The sequence below is a fragment of the Muntiacus reevesi genome, chromosome 2, assembly GCF_963930625.1.
Source record: "Muntiacus reevesi chromosome 2, mMunRee1.1, whole genome shotgun sequence".
Lineage (NCBI taxonomy): Eukaryota > Metazoa > Chordata > Mammalia > Artiodactyla > Cervidae > Muntiacus > Muntiacus reevesi.
This window is the reverse complement of record NC_089250.1, coordinates 12,715,534-12,730,483: the sequence shown is the minus strand read 5'-3', so window position 1 is coordinate 12,730,483 and position 14,950 is coordinate 12,715,534. Positions and strand designations below refer to the sequence as shown.

At 46.7% G+C, this 14,950-nt stretch overlaps 1 protein-coding gene across 1 annotated transcript in view; it reads left to right on the top strand.

The window, feature by feature from the left end:
• ITIH5 (inter-alpha-trypsin inhibitor heavy chain 5) overlaps positions 1-10,144 on the top strand; it is an 82,430-nt gene extending 72,286 nt beyond the window's left edge. Inside the window, exons 11-14 of the mRNA XM_065920960.1 lie at positions 3,346-3,399; positions 5,366-5,482; positions 7,253-7,630; positions 9,733-10,144. Of these exons, the coding sequence (XP_065777032.1) occupies positions 3,346-3,399; positions 5,366-5,482; positions 7,253-7,630; positions 9,733-10,022 (839 nt within the window). The 3' untranslated portion in view covers positions 10,023-10,144. The remainder of the gene's footprint in view (positions 1-3,345; positions 3,400-5,365; positions 5,483-7,252; positions 7,631-9,732) is intronic.
• The last annotated feature ends 4,806 nt before the right edge of the window (positions 10,145-14,950 follow it).

Here is a 14,950-nt window from a genome sequence, read left to right as displayed (position 1 = left end):
ACTCATTTTATTTTGGGGGCTGGGGTGGGTCTTCGTTGCCGCACGTGGGTCTTCTCTAGTTGGGGAGAGTGGGGGCTGCTGTCTAGTAGCGCTGTGCAGGCCTGTTTGCGGTGGTTTCCCTTGTTGTGGAGCACAGGCTCTAGGGCACACAGGCGTCAGTACTTGCAGCTCGTGGCCTCAGGAGTTGTGGCTCCTGGGCTCTGGAGCACGGGCTCAGTAGTTGTGGCACGCGAGCCTAGCTGCTCCGCGGCCTGTGGATCCTTCCCGACCAGCACTTAAACCGGCTTCTCCTGCGTTTCAAGTCTAATTTTTATCCACCCAACCACCAGGGAAGCCCACCTTTCTATATTTGTAAATACTATCAGTTATGTCATGTGATGCGTATGCTTGATTTTAGATCTATAAAAATAAAATTTATATGACAAAATAGGTAAAATAAAATGAAATTTTACTATATATTGTATTTTGTTGTTCAGTCACTCAGTTGTGCTCAGCTCTTTGTGAGCCCATGGACTGCAGCATGCCAGGCTTCCCTGTCCTTCACTATCTCCCCAAGCTTGCCCAAACTCATATCCATTGAGCCGATGTTGCTATCCAACCATCTCATCCTCTGCCACCCCCTTCTCCTCCTACCTTCAGTCTTTTCCAGCATCAGGGTCTTTTCCAGTGAGTCAGCTCTTCTTATCAGGTGGCCAAAGTATTGGAGCTTCAGCATCAGTCCTTCCAATGAATGTTCAGGGTTGATTTCCTTTAGGATTGACTGGTTTGATCTCTTTGCTGTCCAGGGGACTCCCAAGAGTCTTCCCCAACACCACAGTTTGAAAGTATCAATTCTTTGATGCTCAGCTTTCATTATGGTCCAACTCTCACTTCTATACATGACTACTGGAAAAACCATAGCTTTGATTATACAGACCTTTTTCAACAAAGTGATGTCTGCTTTTTTATACACTGTCTAGGTTTGTAAAATCCTGTGTCTTACATATTTTATGAATTTTACTTTTCATGTTTTTATTAAAATTTTATTTTTAAAATTTTAATGATTTTGTTTACAATGAAATACATGAAATTTTATTTTATTATAGATATTATTTAAATTATATAGGAGAAACTAAGTTCTTCTATATAAGAGAATCCAGAGTTGAAGTAGAAATTTTTTATTATCTGTCCCAGTGCTATTTTTTCAGGGGAAATTAGTAGAAACAAGAATAAGAGGGATTTCCCTGGTTCTCCAGTGATTAAGAATCCGCTTTCCAATGCAAAGGGCACAGATTCAATCCCTGGTCAGGAAACTAAAATCCCACATGCTTCAAGGTGCAGCCAAAAAAACAAAAAAAAATGGGAAAAGGGCAGGAAAAGTAATTCAACCAAAGCAAAGGGTTATATTCTCACTAATATCTGCTTGTAGAAAACAGTGCTTTTTTCAGATATGACATTTTTATTAACTGCCTGCTGGGTTCACATGTCCTAAGGTGAGGGAACTGACATGAACCCTGGGCTTCACGTGATCCTCATATTCTAAACTCTGAGAATCACCTGGAGAGAACCACGGTGGAGAGAGCACAACCTTAGGATCCAGATGGTTTCAGCTCGTGGCTCTTCCTAGCCAGCTGTGGCCTGGGGCAGGTTTCTGAACCTCTCTGAGCTCCTGTTCTCTCACCTATAAAATGTAGATAGTGATGTCTTTCCTGAAGGGCTGTTGCAAGGATTAATGGGCAGCATCTTAAGTACATAATGAGTGTTCTACACATGTTAGATACTCTCTCCCATGAGAAGTGCAGAACTAGAAATTTATCGGAAAGTGCAGACCCTGATGGAGAGGTGAAAATTGCTATATCTCATTTTTAGAAAGAGTGGAGCTTGTCTTGGCAAAACTAGGACAATACTCATCTGGTGAAAAGGATGAAGAATAAGTAAGTTGCATGGTGCTGTGAGTTCACGCTCCAAGATTTGTGCCACATCCAGGGAAAATGGCTTTTTTGAGTAACATCTTGATTTGATGTTAGTAACTCAAATTTCTACAGCTTCAGGAGATAGCAAACTCATAAATGACACAGGACTCAGAGGGTCAAGAACACAGATGAGGGAATAGCCAACTGATTGAGCAAAAGACTCATTAGACATAAAATTTTCCTGAAGCATCAGTTAGTATTCAGGACAGTTTCCTCCTTTTGTTTAAAACTCTGATGATTTTTTTAATTTTAAGATTTTCTGAGTGTCTGTGACAGCTTAAGGCTCCCAAAGCAGGCATCCAGACTGAGAAGTCACTTCTCCCGTGTGTTTGATCTGATTCTATCCACATCCTGCTGATGAGGGCTCAGTTAGAGAAGGGGGCACTTAAAACATTCAGGTACTGTGACCTTCATTTTCTGGGTGCAAAAATCAGTGAAGCAAAACATCAGAGGAGCATAATCCTGTTAATACAGACAGCCCGAAACAAGGTATTAACTTTATTTTATTGACAGAAAGTAATTTACTTTTGGGTTATTCTTTAATACTTATTTTTGCTGCTGCTTTGTGAATTGTGTTTACACTCACAGCTCTAGACCTGGATTGTCATGATTATCTTTTTCTTTTGCATTTTTGTATCTTTTTGGTTGTTGTAAAGTGCTATTTTACAAAAAAAAACATGTTAAGTAAAATTTACCATCATAACCGTTTTTCCATTCTTTTTTTTAAAATTGGCATGTAGTTGATTTACAAAGCAGTGTTAATTTCTGCTAAACGGCAAAGTGATTCAGTTATGCTTATGTACATTCTTTATTTTTAGTCTTTTCCGTTATGGCTTATCATAGGATATTGAATATGGTTCTCTGTGCTATGCAGTAGGGCCTTGCTGTTTATCCATTTTACATGTAAAAGCTTACATCTGCTGACCCCAACCTCCCACCCCGACCCCTCCCTCTTGGGGACGCCAGTCTGTCCTCTACATTGTAACCATTTTTAAGTCTACAGCTCAGTAGTGTCAAGTATACTGACATCCTTGTGAAACAGATCTCCAGAAGCTTTTCATCTTGCAAATCTAAAACTCTGTCCCCATTAAACCATTCTGCTTTCCCCCTCCCCCATAACTATAGACTATTTTCTGCATTTTTCCCTATCATATACACAGAAATCACAGGCAAGAAGAATGTTATTTAATTTATAAAGGAATAAAATAGTTACCCCTCCTTATGTTACACCCTCACTTTGTGTTGGGAGGCCAAGCTCCTCCTGTAAAACAAATATTTTTAAATGGTCACAAGTGTATTGAAAGCTGTATTTGACTCATCTCAACTCTCTGTATTTCTCACTTCCTCCTCTTTAATAAATAACAATGGTGGGTCTCTTCTTTCTCCTCTCTAGGACCTGCTGTCAAGAAACCATACAACCCAAGGATTAAAATCTCCAAAACATCAGGTAAAGGAAAGGATATGCTTGTGTATGACTGAGGGTTGAGATATTTAGGACTAAGATGACCGGGAATTCCCTGAAGCCAGTTAGATCAGCTCACAGAACAAGATGTGAGGACCTATATTTATCTAGCTCAAGTGTGCAGCGTGGAGGCAGTTCTCAAAACTCCGATTGTCATTACACCATCACATAGGTCCTGAGGACCCTATCTGGAGCCCTGGTAGATGGATGGGTTGGACAGAGACACACGTGCATCATGATTGAGTTGAAAAGACATTTGTTTTTAGAGATCTGAAGTGTGCTCACTTCCAGCTTCTGGTGTTACAGTTATCTGCCACGGTGCACACTTTTTAAACATTATTATTTTATTATTTTCATAATCCTTGGCTTTGGAAGGGAAGCACAGATAACAATACCACAAAATTTCCCTTGGCCAGCTTCCTGGGATTATAATAAAAATCTGGATGGAATAATGACCCACGCGCTGGGCTTTATTCTTCAAATGCACACATCTGCCTTTGTAAGCCCTCCTTATTGCCTTGCCGCTGATGTACCGGGCATGCAGGTTCACATGCCAGGGACAGTCTGGAGATTAGCCCTGGGTAGAGGAAACACACCGTCCCCGTGGGTAGGATGTCATTCCTTTGAGCACACACGCATTATGCAATGCAAGAAAACTTTCCTCTTGGATACTGAGCAGAGTAATGACTTCCAGACCTCTCCTCTGTTTTTTTAGAGCAAGCAATATCTTCCCTTGTAAAGGAATTTGGAAGATTTGAGTACAAATGATGTGGTGTGAGCACAAGACGCTCTCAGAGAACTGCCACATAGTTATATGCATACCCACAGAGTGCCAAAAATGTGCACTTTTATCTTCAGTGGTTGTCATTTTTTCATCTACAAAAGACCAGTACCCTGTACGTCTTCATTACATTGTCCTTCACTGGATGCTTGAGGCACTTACAGTGAGATCAACCAGATTCTTCCAGAGGCCCCTCTGAGTCAGGCTGGGGACAGAACGGGTTTCTCAGCAGTCCCTCCAAGACCCTTCATTGGCTTATAGCTTGAAAACACCGAATTCCTGGCCCACCACCCCTCACCATGTACAAATGGTGGAATATATACATACACAGGAAAATCAGTCCTGTACATGCATATGCATGTACACGTGAAGTAGAGGGGAATTCAGGAACATGTTGTGTTTGGTATAGAAAGAGAAACGAACTCTCTAGTCTTGTGGGAAAAGTGAACGGATATAGACTCTTGGGAAATATTTTGTCTGTACAGTGAGAGGCAAGACCATCCATCTTTAGCAGAGGTGAAAATGAGGGGAACAGGCGAGGTGCAGGGCCAGCCAGGCGTTGTGGTCTCATCTGCGAACAGAATTTTGAGAGCGGTAAAATCAGTGGGACCCAGAGGAGGAGTTGCCATGGTCATTGCTGACTGACGTCCTTCACTTGTCACCAGCTCTAAATTGGGCTCAGTCATTGCCACTCACGCAAGGGCTCTGTCCAACTGGCTCTGGGAATGTCTCTAGGGCCGTGGCTCTCCAGTCACAGGACAGGAAGTTCTCATCCACATCTCCGCTAGGCTGGTCCAAGCCGATAGAAGAGGTTAGGAGCAGCCACATAGGGAATTGAAGAACGTGGGCTCAGTAGTCATGGGGGTGTAGAGTGAGAGGCCCCGCTTACTGCAGTTGACTGCAGTCAGTTGACGGCAATGTCGTGCCAGGAGCATTGGATTTGAATTTAGGGGACCTGCTTTCAAATATTTAGTTTCCACAAGCTACCTGTGCAACCACTGCATCTCTTCATCTCCCATTCATCTTCCTCGTGTTGACACAGAGGACCTGCCATTGGCAGGGTTAAGTCAACAACACAAGAGACATAGGAAAAGAGTGCTCACACAGGGAAGGGGCCCAATCAATGTCTCTCCTTTCTTTTTCTCTCCCGTTCTTGCCCTGGCCTGGCAGCGGATGGAGACCCCCACTTTGTTGTGGATTTCCCCTTGAGCAACCTCACTGTCTGTTTCAACATCGATGGAGAACCCGGGCACATCCTGAGGCTGGTCTCCGATCACGCGGACTCTGGTGAGTTCTGCCGGGAAAGTAGAAGATCTTGCGTTTGTGGACTAGAAATAAATAAATGCTAATCGTTGAATTTTACCCCACTCCTCATGGTGTCATGGCATCTGGTCCCATCACTTCATAGCAAATAGATGGGGAAACAGTGTCAGGCTTTATTTTGGGGGGCTCCAAAATGACTGCAGATGATGACTGTAGCCATGAAATTAAAAGATGCTTGCTCTTTGGAAGAAAAACTATGACCAACCTAGACAGCATCTTAAAAAGCAGAGACCTTACTTTGCCAACAAAGGTCCCTCTAGTCAAAGCTATGGTTTTTCCAGCAGTCATGTATGGATGTGAGAGTTGGACTATAAAGGAAGCTGAGCACTGAAGAATTGATGCTTTTGAACTGTGGTGTTGGAGAAGACTCTTGAGAGTCCCTTGAACTGCAAAGAGATCCAACCAGTCCATCCTAAAGGAAATCAGTCCTGAATGTTCATTGGAAGGACTGATGCTGAAGCTGAAACTCCAGTACTTTGGCCACTTGATGCGAAGAACTGACTCATTTGAAAAGACCCTGATGCTGGGAAGGATTGAGGGCAGACGGAGAAGGGGACGACAGAGGATGAGATGGTTGGATGGCATCATTGACTCAATGCACATGAGTTGAGTAAACTCTGGGAGTTGGTGATGGACAGGGAGGCCTGGTGTGCTGCAGTCCATGGGGTCGCAAAGAGTCAGACACGACTGAGCGACTGAACTGAACTGGATCTTTGCATTTTACCCAACTGCTCATGGTGTCCCAGCGTCTTCAAATCAGGAGTAGTGGGAACTAGTGGATCAGAAATACTGTGTCGGGGCCACACGAGAGTTTTTGGAACAAAAGCAGACAAACATGTCAACCCCCTTTTATTTTCTATTTTTTAACTTTTTTTTTTTCATTTTTAAATTTTTGTTGGAGTATAGTTGATTTACAATGCTGTTTTAGCTTCAAGTGTGCAGCAAAGTGAATCAGTTCTACACACACATATATCCACTCTTCTTTTTTTTAGATGCTTTTCCCATATGTTGTTCAGTTGCTAAGTTGTGTCTGACTCCTTGCAACCCCATGGCCTCCAGCATGCCAGGCTTCCCTGTCCTTCATTATCTCCTGGAGCTTGCTCAAATTCATGTTCATTGAGTCAGTGATGCCATCCAACCATCTCATGCTCTGTCATCCTCTTCTCCTCCTGCCCTCAATCTTTCCCAGCATCAGGGCGTTTTCCAGTGAGTCAGCTTTTCCCATCAGGTGGCCAAAGTATCGGAGCTCCAGCTTTAGCATCAGTTCTTCCAATGACTATTCAGGATTGATTTGCTTTTGGATTGACTGGTTGGATCTCCTTGCTGTCCAAGGAACTCTCAAGAGTCTTCTCCAACACCACAGTTCAAAAGCATCAATGCTTCGGTGTCCAGCCTACTTTGGTCTTCTTTTTCCCATACAGGCCATTACAGATTATTGAGCAGGTCTCTGTGCTCTATAATAGGTCCTTGTTGTTTTATCTGCTCTATATATAGGAGTGTGTATATTTTCATGGAAACCTGCATCAGCTTCTTCTACCTAGGGCATTGGCCAAAAATCACTTATACGTTCCTGCATTCATTCATTCATTCACTAGGCACTCAGTGGTTGCTACATGAGAGCTGAAGTTCTTGGCTCTAGAAACACAGGAGAAGAAGGAAATTCTAATGAGATACCTTCATGTGAAACTGGGCTCAGCTTATCTAACCGCTGCTTTCTTACCCTCTGCCTTTGAGGTGTGACGGTGAACGGAGAGTTAATTGGGGCCCCTGCTCCTCCAAACGGCCACAAGAAGCAGCGCACCTACTTCCGTACCATCACCGTCCTCGTCAACAAGCCAGAGAGATCTTACCTGGAGATCACACCCAGCAGAGTCATCGTGGATGGTGGGGACAGGCTGGTCCTCCCCTGCAACCAGAGCACAATCGTGGGGCGCCGGGGGCTGGAGGTGTCCGTGTCCGCCCATGCCAACGTCACCGTCAGCATCCAGGGCACTGTGGCCTTTGTCATCCTCCTCCACCTCTACAAAAAGCCAGCCCCTTACCAGCGCAACCACCTGGGCTTCTACATCACCAACAGCCAAGGCCTGTCCGGCAACTGCCACGGCCTGTTAGGTAGGTGGCTGCTCCCCATGACGGTCACAGCACAGAGTTCAGTTTCCCAAGGTGAACCTGCCCATGCCTTGACTTGGCTGAGAAATTCCAGAGAATTGTGGTCTCTTTTTTAAATTTATATTTTGGCTGTGCTGGGTCTTTGTTGCTGGGTGTGGGCTTTTCTCTAGTTGTGGCAAGCGGAGGCTGTTCTCCAGTTGCGGCGTTGCTCAGGTTTCTCATTGTGGTGACTTCTCTTGTTGCAGAGCATGGGCCCTAGGCACGTGGGCTTCAGTAGTTGTGGTGCATGGACTTGGTTGCACCGAGGCATGTGGGATCTTCCCAGACCAGGGATCAAACCCGTATCACCTGCATTGGTAGGAGGATTTTTAACCACTGGACCACTAGGGAAATCCAGGAATGTGGTCTTTATGTAGCTTATGAAAAGTCTATTTCTTCCTCTATCTCTTTTTTTTTCTTTCTAACAATTTTTTTGTGGCTTGCCTGGTGGCTCAGACGGTAAAGAACCTGCCGGCAATGCAGGCGACCCGGGTTCAGTCCCTGAATCAGGAAGATCCCCTGGAGAAGGCAATGGCTACCCAGTCCAGTGGTCTTGCCTGGAGAATTCCATGGCCAGGGTTGCTGCAAATGGCAAAATTTCATGCTTTTTCATGGCTGAGTAGTATTCCATTGTATATACACCACATCTTTATCCATTCATCAGGTGATGGACACTCAGGTTTCATCTCTATCTTGGCAGTTGTAAATAGCACTGCTGTGAACTTTAGGGTGCACGTATCTTTTCAAATTAGTGTGAAAAGTGTATTTCTTGCTTCATCACTACTTTCTAGAGTAGGTGTGAACTTTACTAATTTTCACTCACCTTCGGGGAAAGGGAGCAAAGAGGTGGGCCATCCTTCTCTCCAGGTCTGGTTCTTTACTCTCAGGGAGAACGTGCAAACCCAGGGCTACCCACAGCCCAGCACCTCGTGGGCCCACTCTGCCTGGCTTCCCTCCATGTGCCATTTCATGTGGGCCCTTTGCCCACAAGTAAGCAGGGGGCCGCTGCCAGGGCCGGCTTTAGAAAGCAGGATTTCCTGGCACTCGAGCTGGGTGTCTCAGCGCAGCCTGCCTGCCAAGCGCAAGCTCCTCTCGTGGACACAGAGCTTGGTCTCCTCGGCCTCTGTGATGTCCTGGCTTGACCTGGAGAATTCCAACACTGCTTCCCACACCCTCTAAGTGCACACACGGACGAGGTACCTGAAATGGGGAGCGGGGTGGGGAAGACTGGACCCTCCTTCTCTATTTATTCACCCCCATCTCATCCTCCTGCCTGGGTATCTGTGTTTTTATTTTATAATTTTTAAATGTTTATTTTTGGCTGCGCTGGGTCTTGGCTGCTGCATGGGCTTTTCTCTAGTTGCAGTGAGTGGGGGCTACTCTCTAGTTGCGGTGCTCAGGCTTCTGGTTGCAGTGGTTTCCCTTGTGGCCAAGCGCAGGCTGTAGGGCGAGTGGGCTGCGGGAGTTGTGGCTGCCGGGCTCTAGAGCACATGCCCAATAGTTGTGGAGCACGGGCTTACTTGGTCCAAGGTATGTGGGATCTTCCTGGATCCGGGATAAAACCAATGTCCCCTGCATCAGCAGGCGGATTCTTTACCACTGAGTCACCAGCCACCCTGGTTTTGTTTGTTTATTTAAATATTTATTTAGCTGCACCAGGTCTTATTTGCAGCATTAGGGATCTAGTTCCCTGATCAGGGATCGAACCCAGGCTCCCTGCATTGGGAGCGCGGAGTCTTAGCTGCTGGACCACCAGGGATGCCCCCCGGGGCATCTCTGTTTGCAGGTGGGGCATCTTTCCTGTGTTGGCTTCCAGAAGTGGAGGCTGCGATGAACATAGCCTCAGATCTCTCCTCCCTACACCCCCTCCAGACACTGGTGCAGGTGCCTCTGGGGGGGTCCAGCCCAGGATCACAGTCACCACCTTGACAATGATGTCATACATCCCCTTCCTCTGGGTCACAGCTGGGCACATGTTGGTCACCAGCGTCCGAATCGAAGTCAGGTGTTGTTCAACCACGTTGCTCGCACTTGACCTAGACCTGATGTCTTTTGTGCCCTCTCAGGTCAATTCCTGAAGCAGGAGGCCAGACTCACAGGGCTCAGCAAGAGCCCTGCCCATCCTCCGGTTCCTGAGGCAGGGGAGAGGTCGGAGGCCGTCCTTGAGGTTAAAGGTCACCAGGTCCCGGTGGTCTGGAAGCAGAGGAGGATCTACAACGGGGAGGAGCAGGTGGACTGCTGGTTTGCCCGGAACAACGCTGCCAGCCTGATCGACGGGGAGTACAAGGACTACCTGGCAGCCCATCCTTTCGACTCCGAGACCACCTTCGGCCCCGGCCCCTCCCGGGGACTCTGACAGCAGCAGCCGGAACGCAGGAGTGCACGGCAGGGGACCCCGTGGTCTGGTTCTTGGCTGGTAGCCACCACCCTGACCTCAGCCCTCCCTAGTGGCAGGGAGGTCTGCCGTCTGCTTGAAAAGAGAGTCGGGTCAGGCCCCTGAAGGGAGGATGGGATTGTCCCCTTTCCCCACCTCCCTCATCAGTAGAGAAAGATGGTGGCACCAAGGGACCAGTCACAGCTAAAAGCAAGTCTGTCTTGTCCCATCTGGCTTGTCCACCTCACCGCCGACCCTAAGGTGACTGATGAAGGAAGGTCTGGTCTGTGTTCTCTGTGGAAATGACCAAGTTCGGGCACTCTGCTCTGCGCCTCATACTAATGCTTAGGGATCTCTCCTCCTAGTCTGGCTGCGTCCTCCAGACATACGGCCAACCTCTGCCTCAGGGGAACCTTTCCCTGGGCTCAGCGCCCCCAGTATTGCAAACAGCACACAGACTGGATAATTGTAAACCCCTCGGCCTGGCTTTAGCAGAGGATTTTCTTCTGCTGTGATGTCTTACCCTTGAAAATTTGTTTTCATTTAAAAAAAAAAATCAACTCAAAATAGAAACACTGCATTCCAGATACCAACATTCTTCTGACAGGCTCTGTAAACCCCTTGTCTTTTGCTGGTGAAATTCTCCTATTTATTCCGGAAAGCTGATAATAAAAAGGGCGGCCCACGTGGGAGTATTTCACTGGCCCGTTTCGGAGCTGGAGTGCCGGCCAGCTGCACGATGAATCTTCTACTTGGCTCTTCCAGCCTGGTCCTACTTCCAGCCTGGTTCGCTCGAGGTCCCCAGGAGATGATGAGTTAGGCTCTTGCAGAACGGGGAGGGAGAGGGATTGGATCAGCCCAGAGCCGACCTACAGGGATCAAACTCTCAGCAGGAAGCATGGACGATGGGCTTACAGATCTAAGGGGCCCACATCCCAGACCCTCGAGGCTGGAAGTCAGTGTGAGCGAGAGGCTGGGGACACATGTGATTCCGTCAGGACAGGTTACAGTCAGGGGTCGGGGGTGATCTCAGAAGTCCGTGACGTCACCCTCCTTCTTGTGGGAGCTGTGAAGCCTGCTACGTCATCAGGGGGACGGGAGGCCGGTAGTGGCCTCGGGACGTCTTTTCTTGCCCCCAGCTTGGGCTCCGCTTGGTCTTCCCTGGACCACAGAGGTCGTCCTGTAAGTCTGGGCCTCATAGCAGTCACACGCACATGGACACGGAGGGCCCGGCAGCCAGCAGCGGGGGCGGAAAGATTTGGGTCAGAGAAATGGAATATTTTAATGGCAGACTGAATAGAATAAAGGCTTTTGTGCTGGTTTCATGGCGGTCCTTGCAGGAGGGAGTGACTCTAGAACTTCCATGCCATATGGAAGCCGGCAGCACTTGGAGAGAAATCAGAGTTAAGAAAATTGTTTATCATCTTGGCCCTCCCGTGGGAAACATGCGAGCAGCAACATGAGCTGCCCGTGTTTCTGCAGACCAGGCACCTGCAGGAGGTGAAGGTGGTACCGGGGCTGAGCCGGGGGCTGCGGGCTGGGGGGGTGGTCGGTTCTGTCTCAGGGTCTCCGAGCCTCTCCACTCTGGGAGCCCACCAGACCAGAGCCGGCAGCTGTCTTATTTTGGACTCAACTCGGCTGCCTCTTTCCGTGCCCGCAGTGTGAACGCACCAGTCGAGGCCGCTGACAGCTGATTCCATATTTCAGAGGGAGAGGAAGAGCGGGAGGTGGGCTGGCAGGGGCCTGGGCAGGCTCTGCAGGGTCCTTCCTGTTCCGTAGACTTTGGCCCCAGCTGGGCAGACGACCCTGTGGCCACTGGGCCAGGAGCCAAGCTCTGTGTTCCAGGCGTGGCCTCAGCTGCAGACAAGACAAGAAGCTATTCCTGCAGGACTAGATACTACAGTGAGGCGCCCCTCCCTTACTCACCTATTCAGGGGGAAAAAAAAATCCATTTTGTAAAAGTATTAGGTTGAAATTTCATGTTAACGTTTTTACTTTAGACACATCCCACTTTTCTTTCTTCTCCTCTTCCATTGTATATCTTCTCTTTTTTCTTTTTTCAAAAAGTATGTACCAGGACATTTTCTGTTTCAGCCAGAGACTGTGAGATTTGTGGGCCCCAAACTCCACACCAAAGTTATCCTTCAGGTTTGTTTTTTTTTTTTGAACTTGATAGAAAAAAATGTCATATTTTCTGTTGGTCACGTGTGTCACGCAAGATCTTTTCAAATAAATTTAAGTCCCCTACATACAAACGAGTTCTGTTCTGAGAGCGCATTTCTAAGTCCAGTTTGTTCATCAGTCCAGGTTGGTCCAGGTACCCAGCTAACACAATCGGCTATATAGGACTGTACTGTAATAGATTTATAACGCTTTTCACTCAAATAGTACATAAAAAACAAACACAAAAAGCAACTATGCTCCAATAAAATTAATTTTAAAAAATAATTGTTAAGAAATGAGACCTTTTTAATCTTAGAGTACCTTGAAAAGTACAGCAGTACAGCTGGTATACAGAAGCACGTGTGAATCTTTGAAAGCTTGTAAGCGCACAACTTGAAGGTCAGTATGTAGAGGACTTACTGTAAATGCAGTGGCAAGGGGGGATTCTGTCCTGCCGGGCGGGACATGGAGGCAGGGGCCCGGTGGGTGATTTACCCCACATCATACAAGACCTAGAGCAGGACCAGGCTGAGTCTCCATTCATTAGCTTTGATGCAATGTCGTCATCTGGACAATCATTTATTTTCCTTGAGCATTTAAAAATAATGTGGGGTCAAGGATACTCAATGAGCAGTTCAACGAGCTAGAGAAGTCTGTTGCAATAATGAGGGTTTAAACCTCAAGTTAGTTCATCACTAATGTCAGTGAGTCCTAACTATTGCTAGGCTGGGCTCTCGAGCAAGCCTCTAACCCTGGGTTCCTAATCCTCTCCCTCACCTGAAAAAGAGAGGCATCTCCATGTGTTGGCTTTAAGGGTCTCCAGATGTAGTTTCACATTCCCTGAATAAAACGGACTGAAGTTCTCTACTCATTAGATGCTTTATCTTGCATTTGCCTTTTTGCTGGTTTACTAGTTTAGGTTGCAGGGCGTATGCGTTGGGAGGACAACCCTTCCTGAACCTCCATCACTCTGGGCCGCGTGGTGCTGGTCTCTGGGAGAGATCACCTCTGTTTCTATCAGATGAAACATTAGATCTTTAGTTGAATCATGTGTCCCCAGAGGTGGATTACAGACAGGTTTCACTTTCTTTACGTTTGTATCTTGGCTGTCCTGAATGCTATGGGCAGAAAGTTTGTGTCCCTCCGAATTCATATACTGAAACCTAAATCAAACCCCCAAGGTGATGGCACTAGGAGGTGTGATACTAGGGAAGGGATGAGGGCGTGAGGATGGGGCCCTTGTGATGGGATTGGTGGTTGGTGGTGTAGTCGCTTAGTCATGCCCGACTCTTATGATCCCATGGACTGTAGCCCACTGGGCTCCTCTGTCCATGGGAGTCTCCAGGCAAGGATACTGGAGTGGGTTGCCATTTCCTTCTCCAGGGGATCTTCCCGACCCAAGGATCGAACCTGAGTTTCTTGCATTGCAGACAGATTTTTTACCACTGAGCCACCAGGGAAACCTTTTGTGATGGGATTAGTGCCCTTCTAAGAAGAGACATGAGAGAGATGATTTTTCTATTCTCCACCCTTTGAGCACTAGAAGGAACACCTTCTAAAATCAAGAACTGGGCTCTCATTAGACACCAAGTCAGCTGGCACCTTGATCTTGGATTTCCCAGCCTCCAAAATTGGGAGAAATAAATATCAGTTGTATAAGCCACATTCTCTATGGCATTCTTTTTTTTTTTTTTTTTAAGATTTATTTGTTTATTTCTGGCTATGCATGTTCTTCATTGCTGCGAGCAGGCTTTCTCTAGTTGTGGCAAGCGGGACCTCCCTTCACTGTGGTGTGCAGGCTTCTCACCGTGGTGCTTTCTCTTGTTGCGGAGCACAGGGCGTATGTGGGCTTCCGTGGTTGCAGCTTGAGAGCTCTGGAGCACAGGCTCAATAGCTGTGGTGCATGGGCTTAGTTGCTTCAAGGCATGTGAATCTTCCCGGATCAGGGATCGGACCCATGCCACCTGCATTGGCCAGTGGATCTTCAACCACTAGGGAAGCCTCTGTGGTATTCTGGATAGAGCAACCTGAGCTGACCTAGACGCTGACTCATTTAAGATGTGAATTCCTTTTCTTTTCTTCAAGCTACCCCAAATGTATACAAACAATGTTACTACTAAATCCACAGGACTCTTGGAACCATTCATGCATGATCCAGCTAAAATCAACAGCAAATAAAATAACACAGCTAAGCAAACACTTAGAATTGTGACTTTAAATATTTATTCTCTTCAGTTTAAAATAATAAGTAAGGCACAAGCTAGTTCACCTTCAAGAAGCATTTTCCTTCCACAAAAACTTTGTAAAAGAATAACATCTAAAAACAAACAACACCCTGGTGTATTTGTTTTGAGGGGAAATGACTAGAGAGAATAAAACTTGTTGATTCTAACTACACCGTTTGTAGGAATTTCTGAATTCCATAGAAATATATGTAAATAGAGCAAGTGACTTGACCCTGGAAGAATCATGTGGAAACAGGGCAAATTGCTGTATGGAACAGCCAATGTACATCAGCCATCTCTGACCTTTTATAAAACTGTGAAATTCAAAAAAAACAAAAACAAAAAAAACTGTGAAATTCATAGAGAAGTGTCTTAAGCTTCAGTCCCTTACCTTCCAGGGGTGTGGGCATCCCAACCCTTTTATTGCCTTCTTCTTGGGTCACTTGCCTGCCCATCACCTTGCCCAGTACTTCTGCCACTGGCTCAGGGCATTTCTCAATTGTGGTTCTGGCATTTCTACTT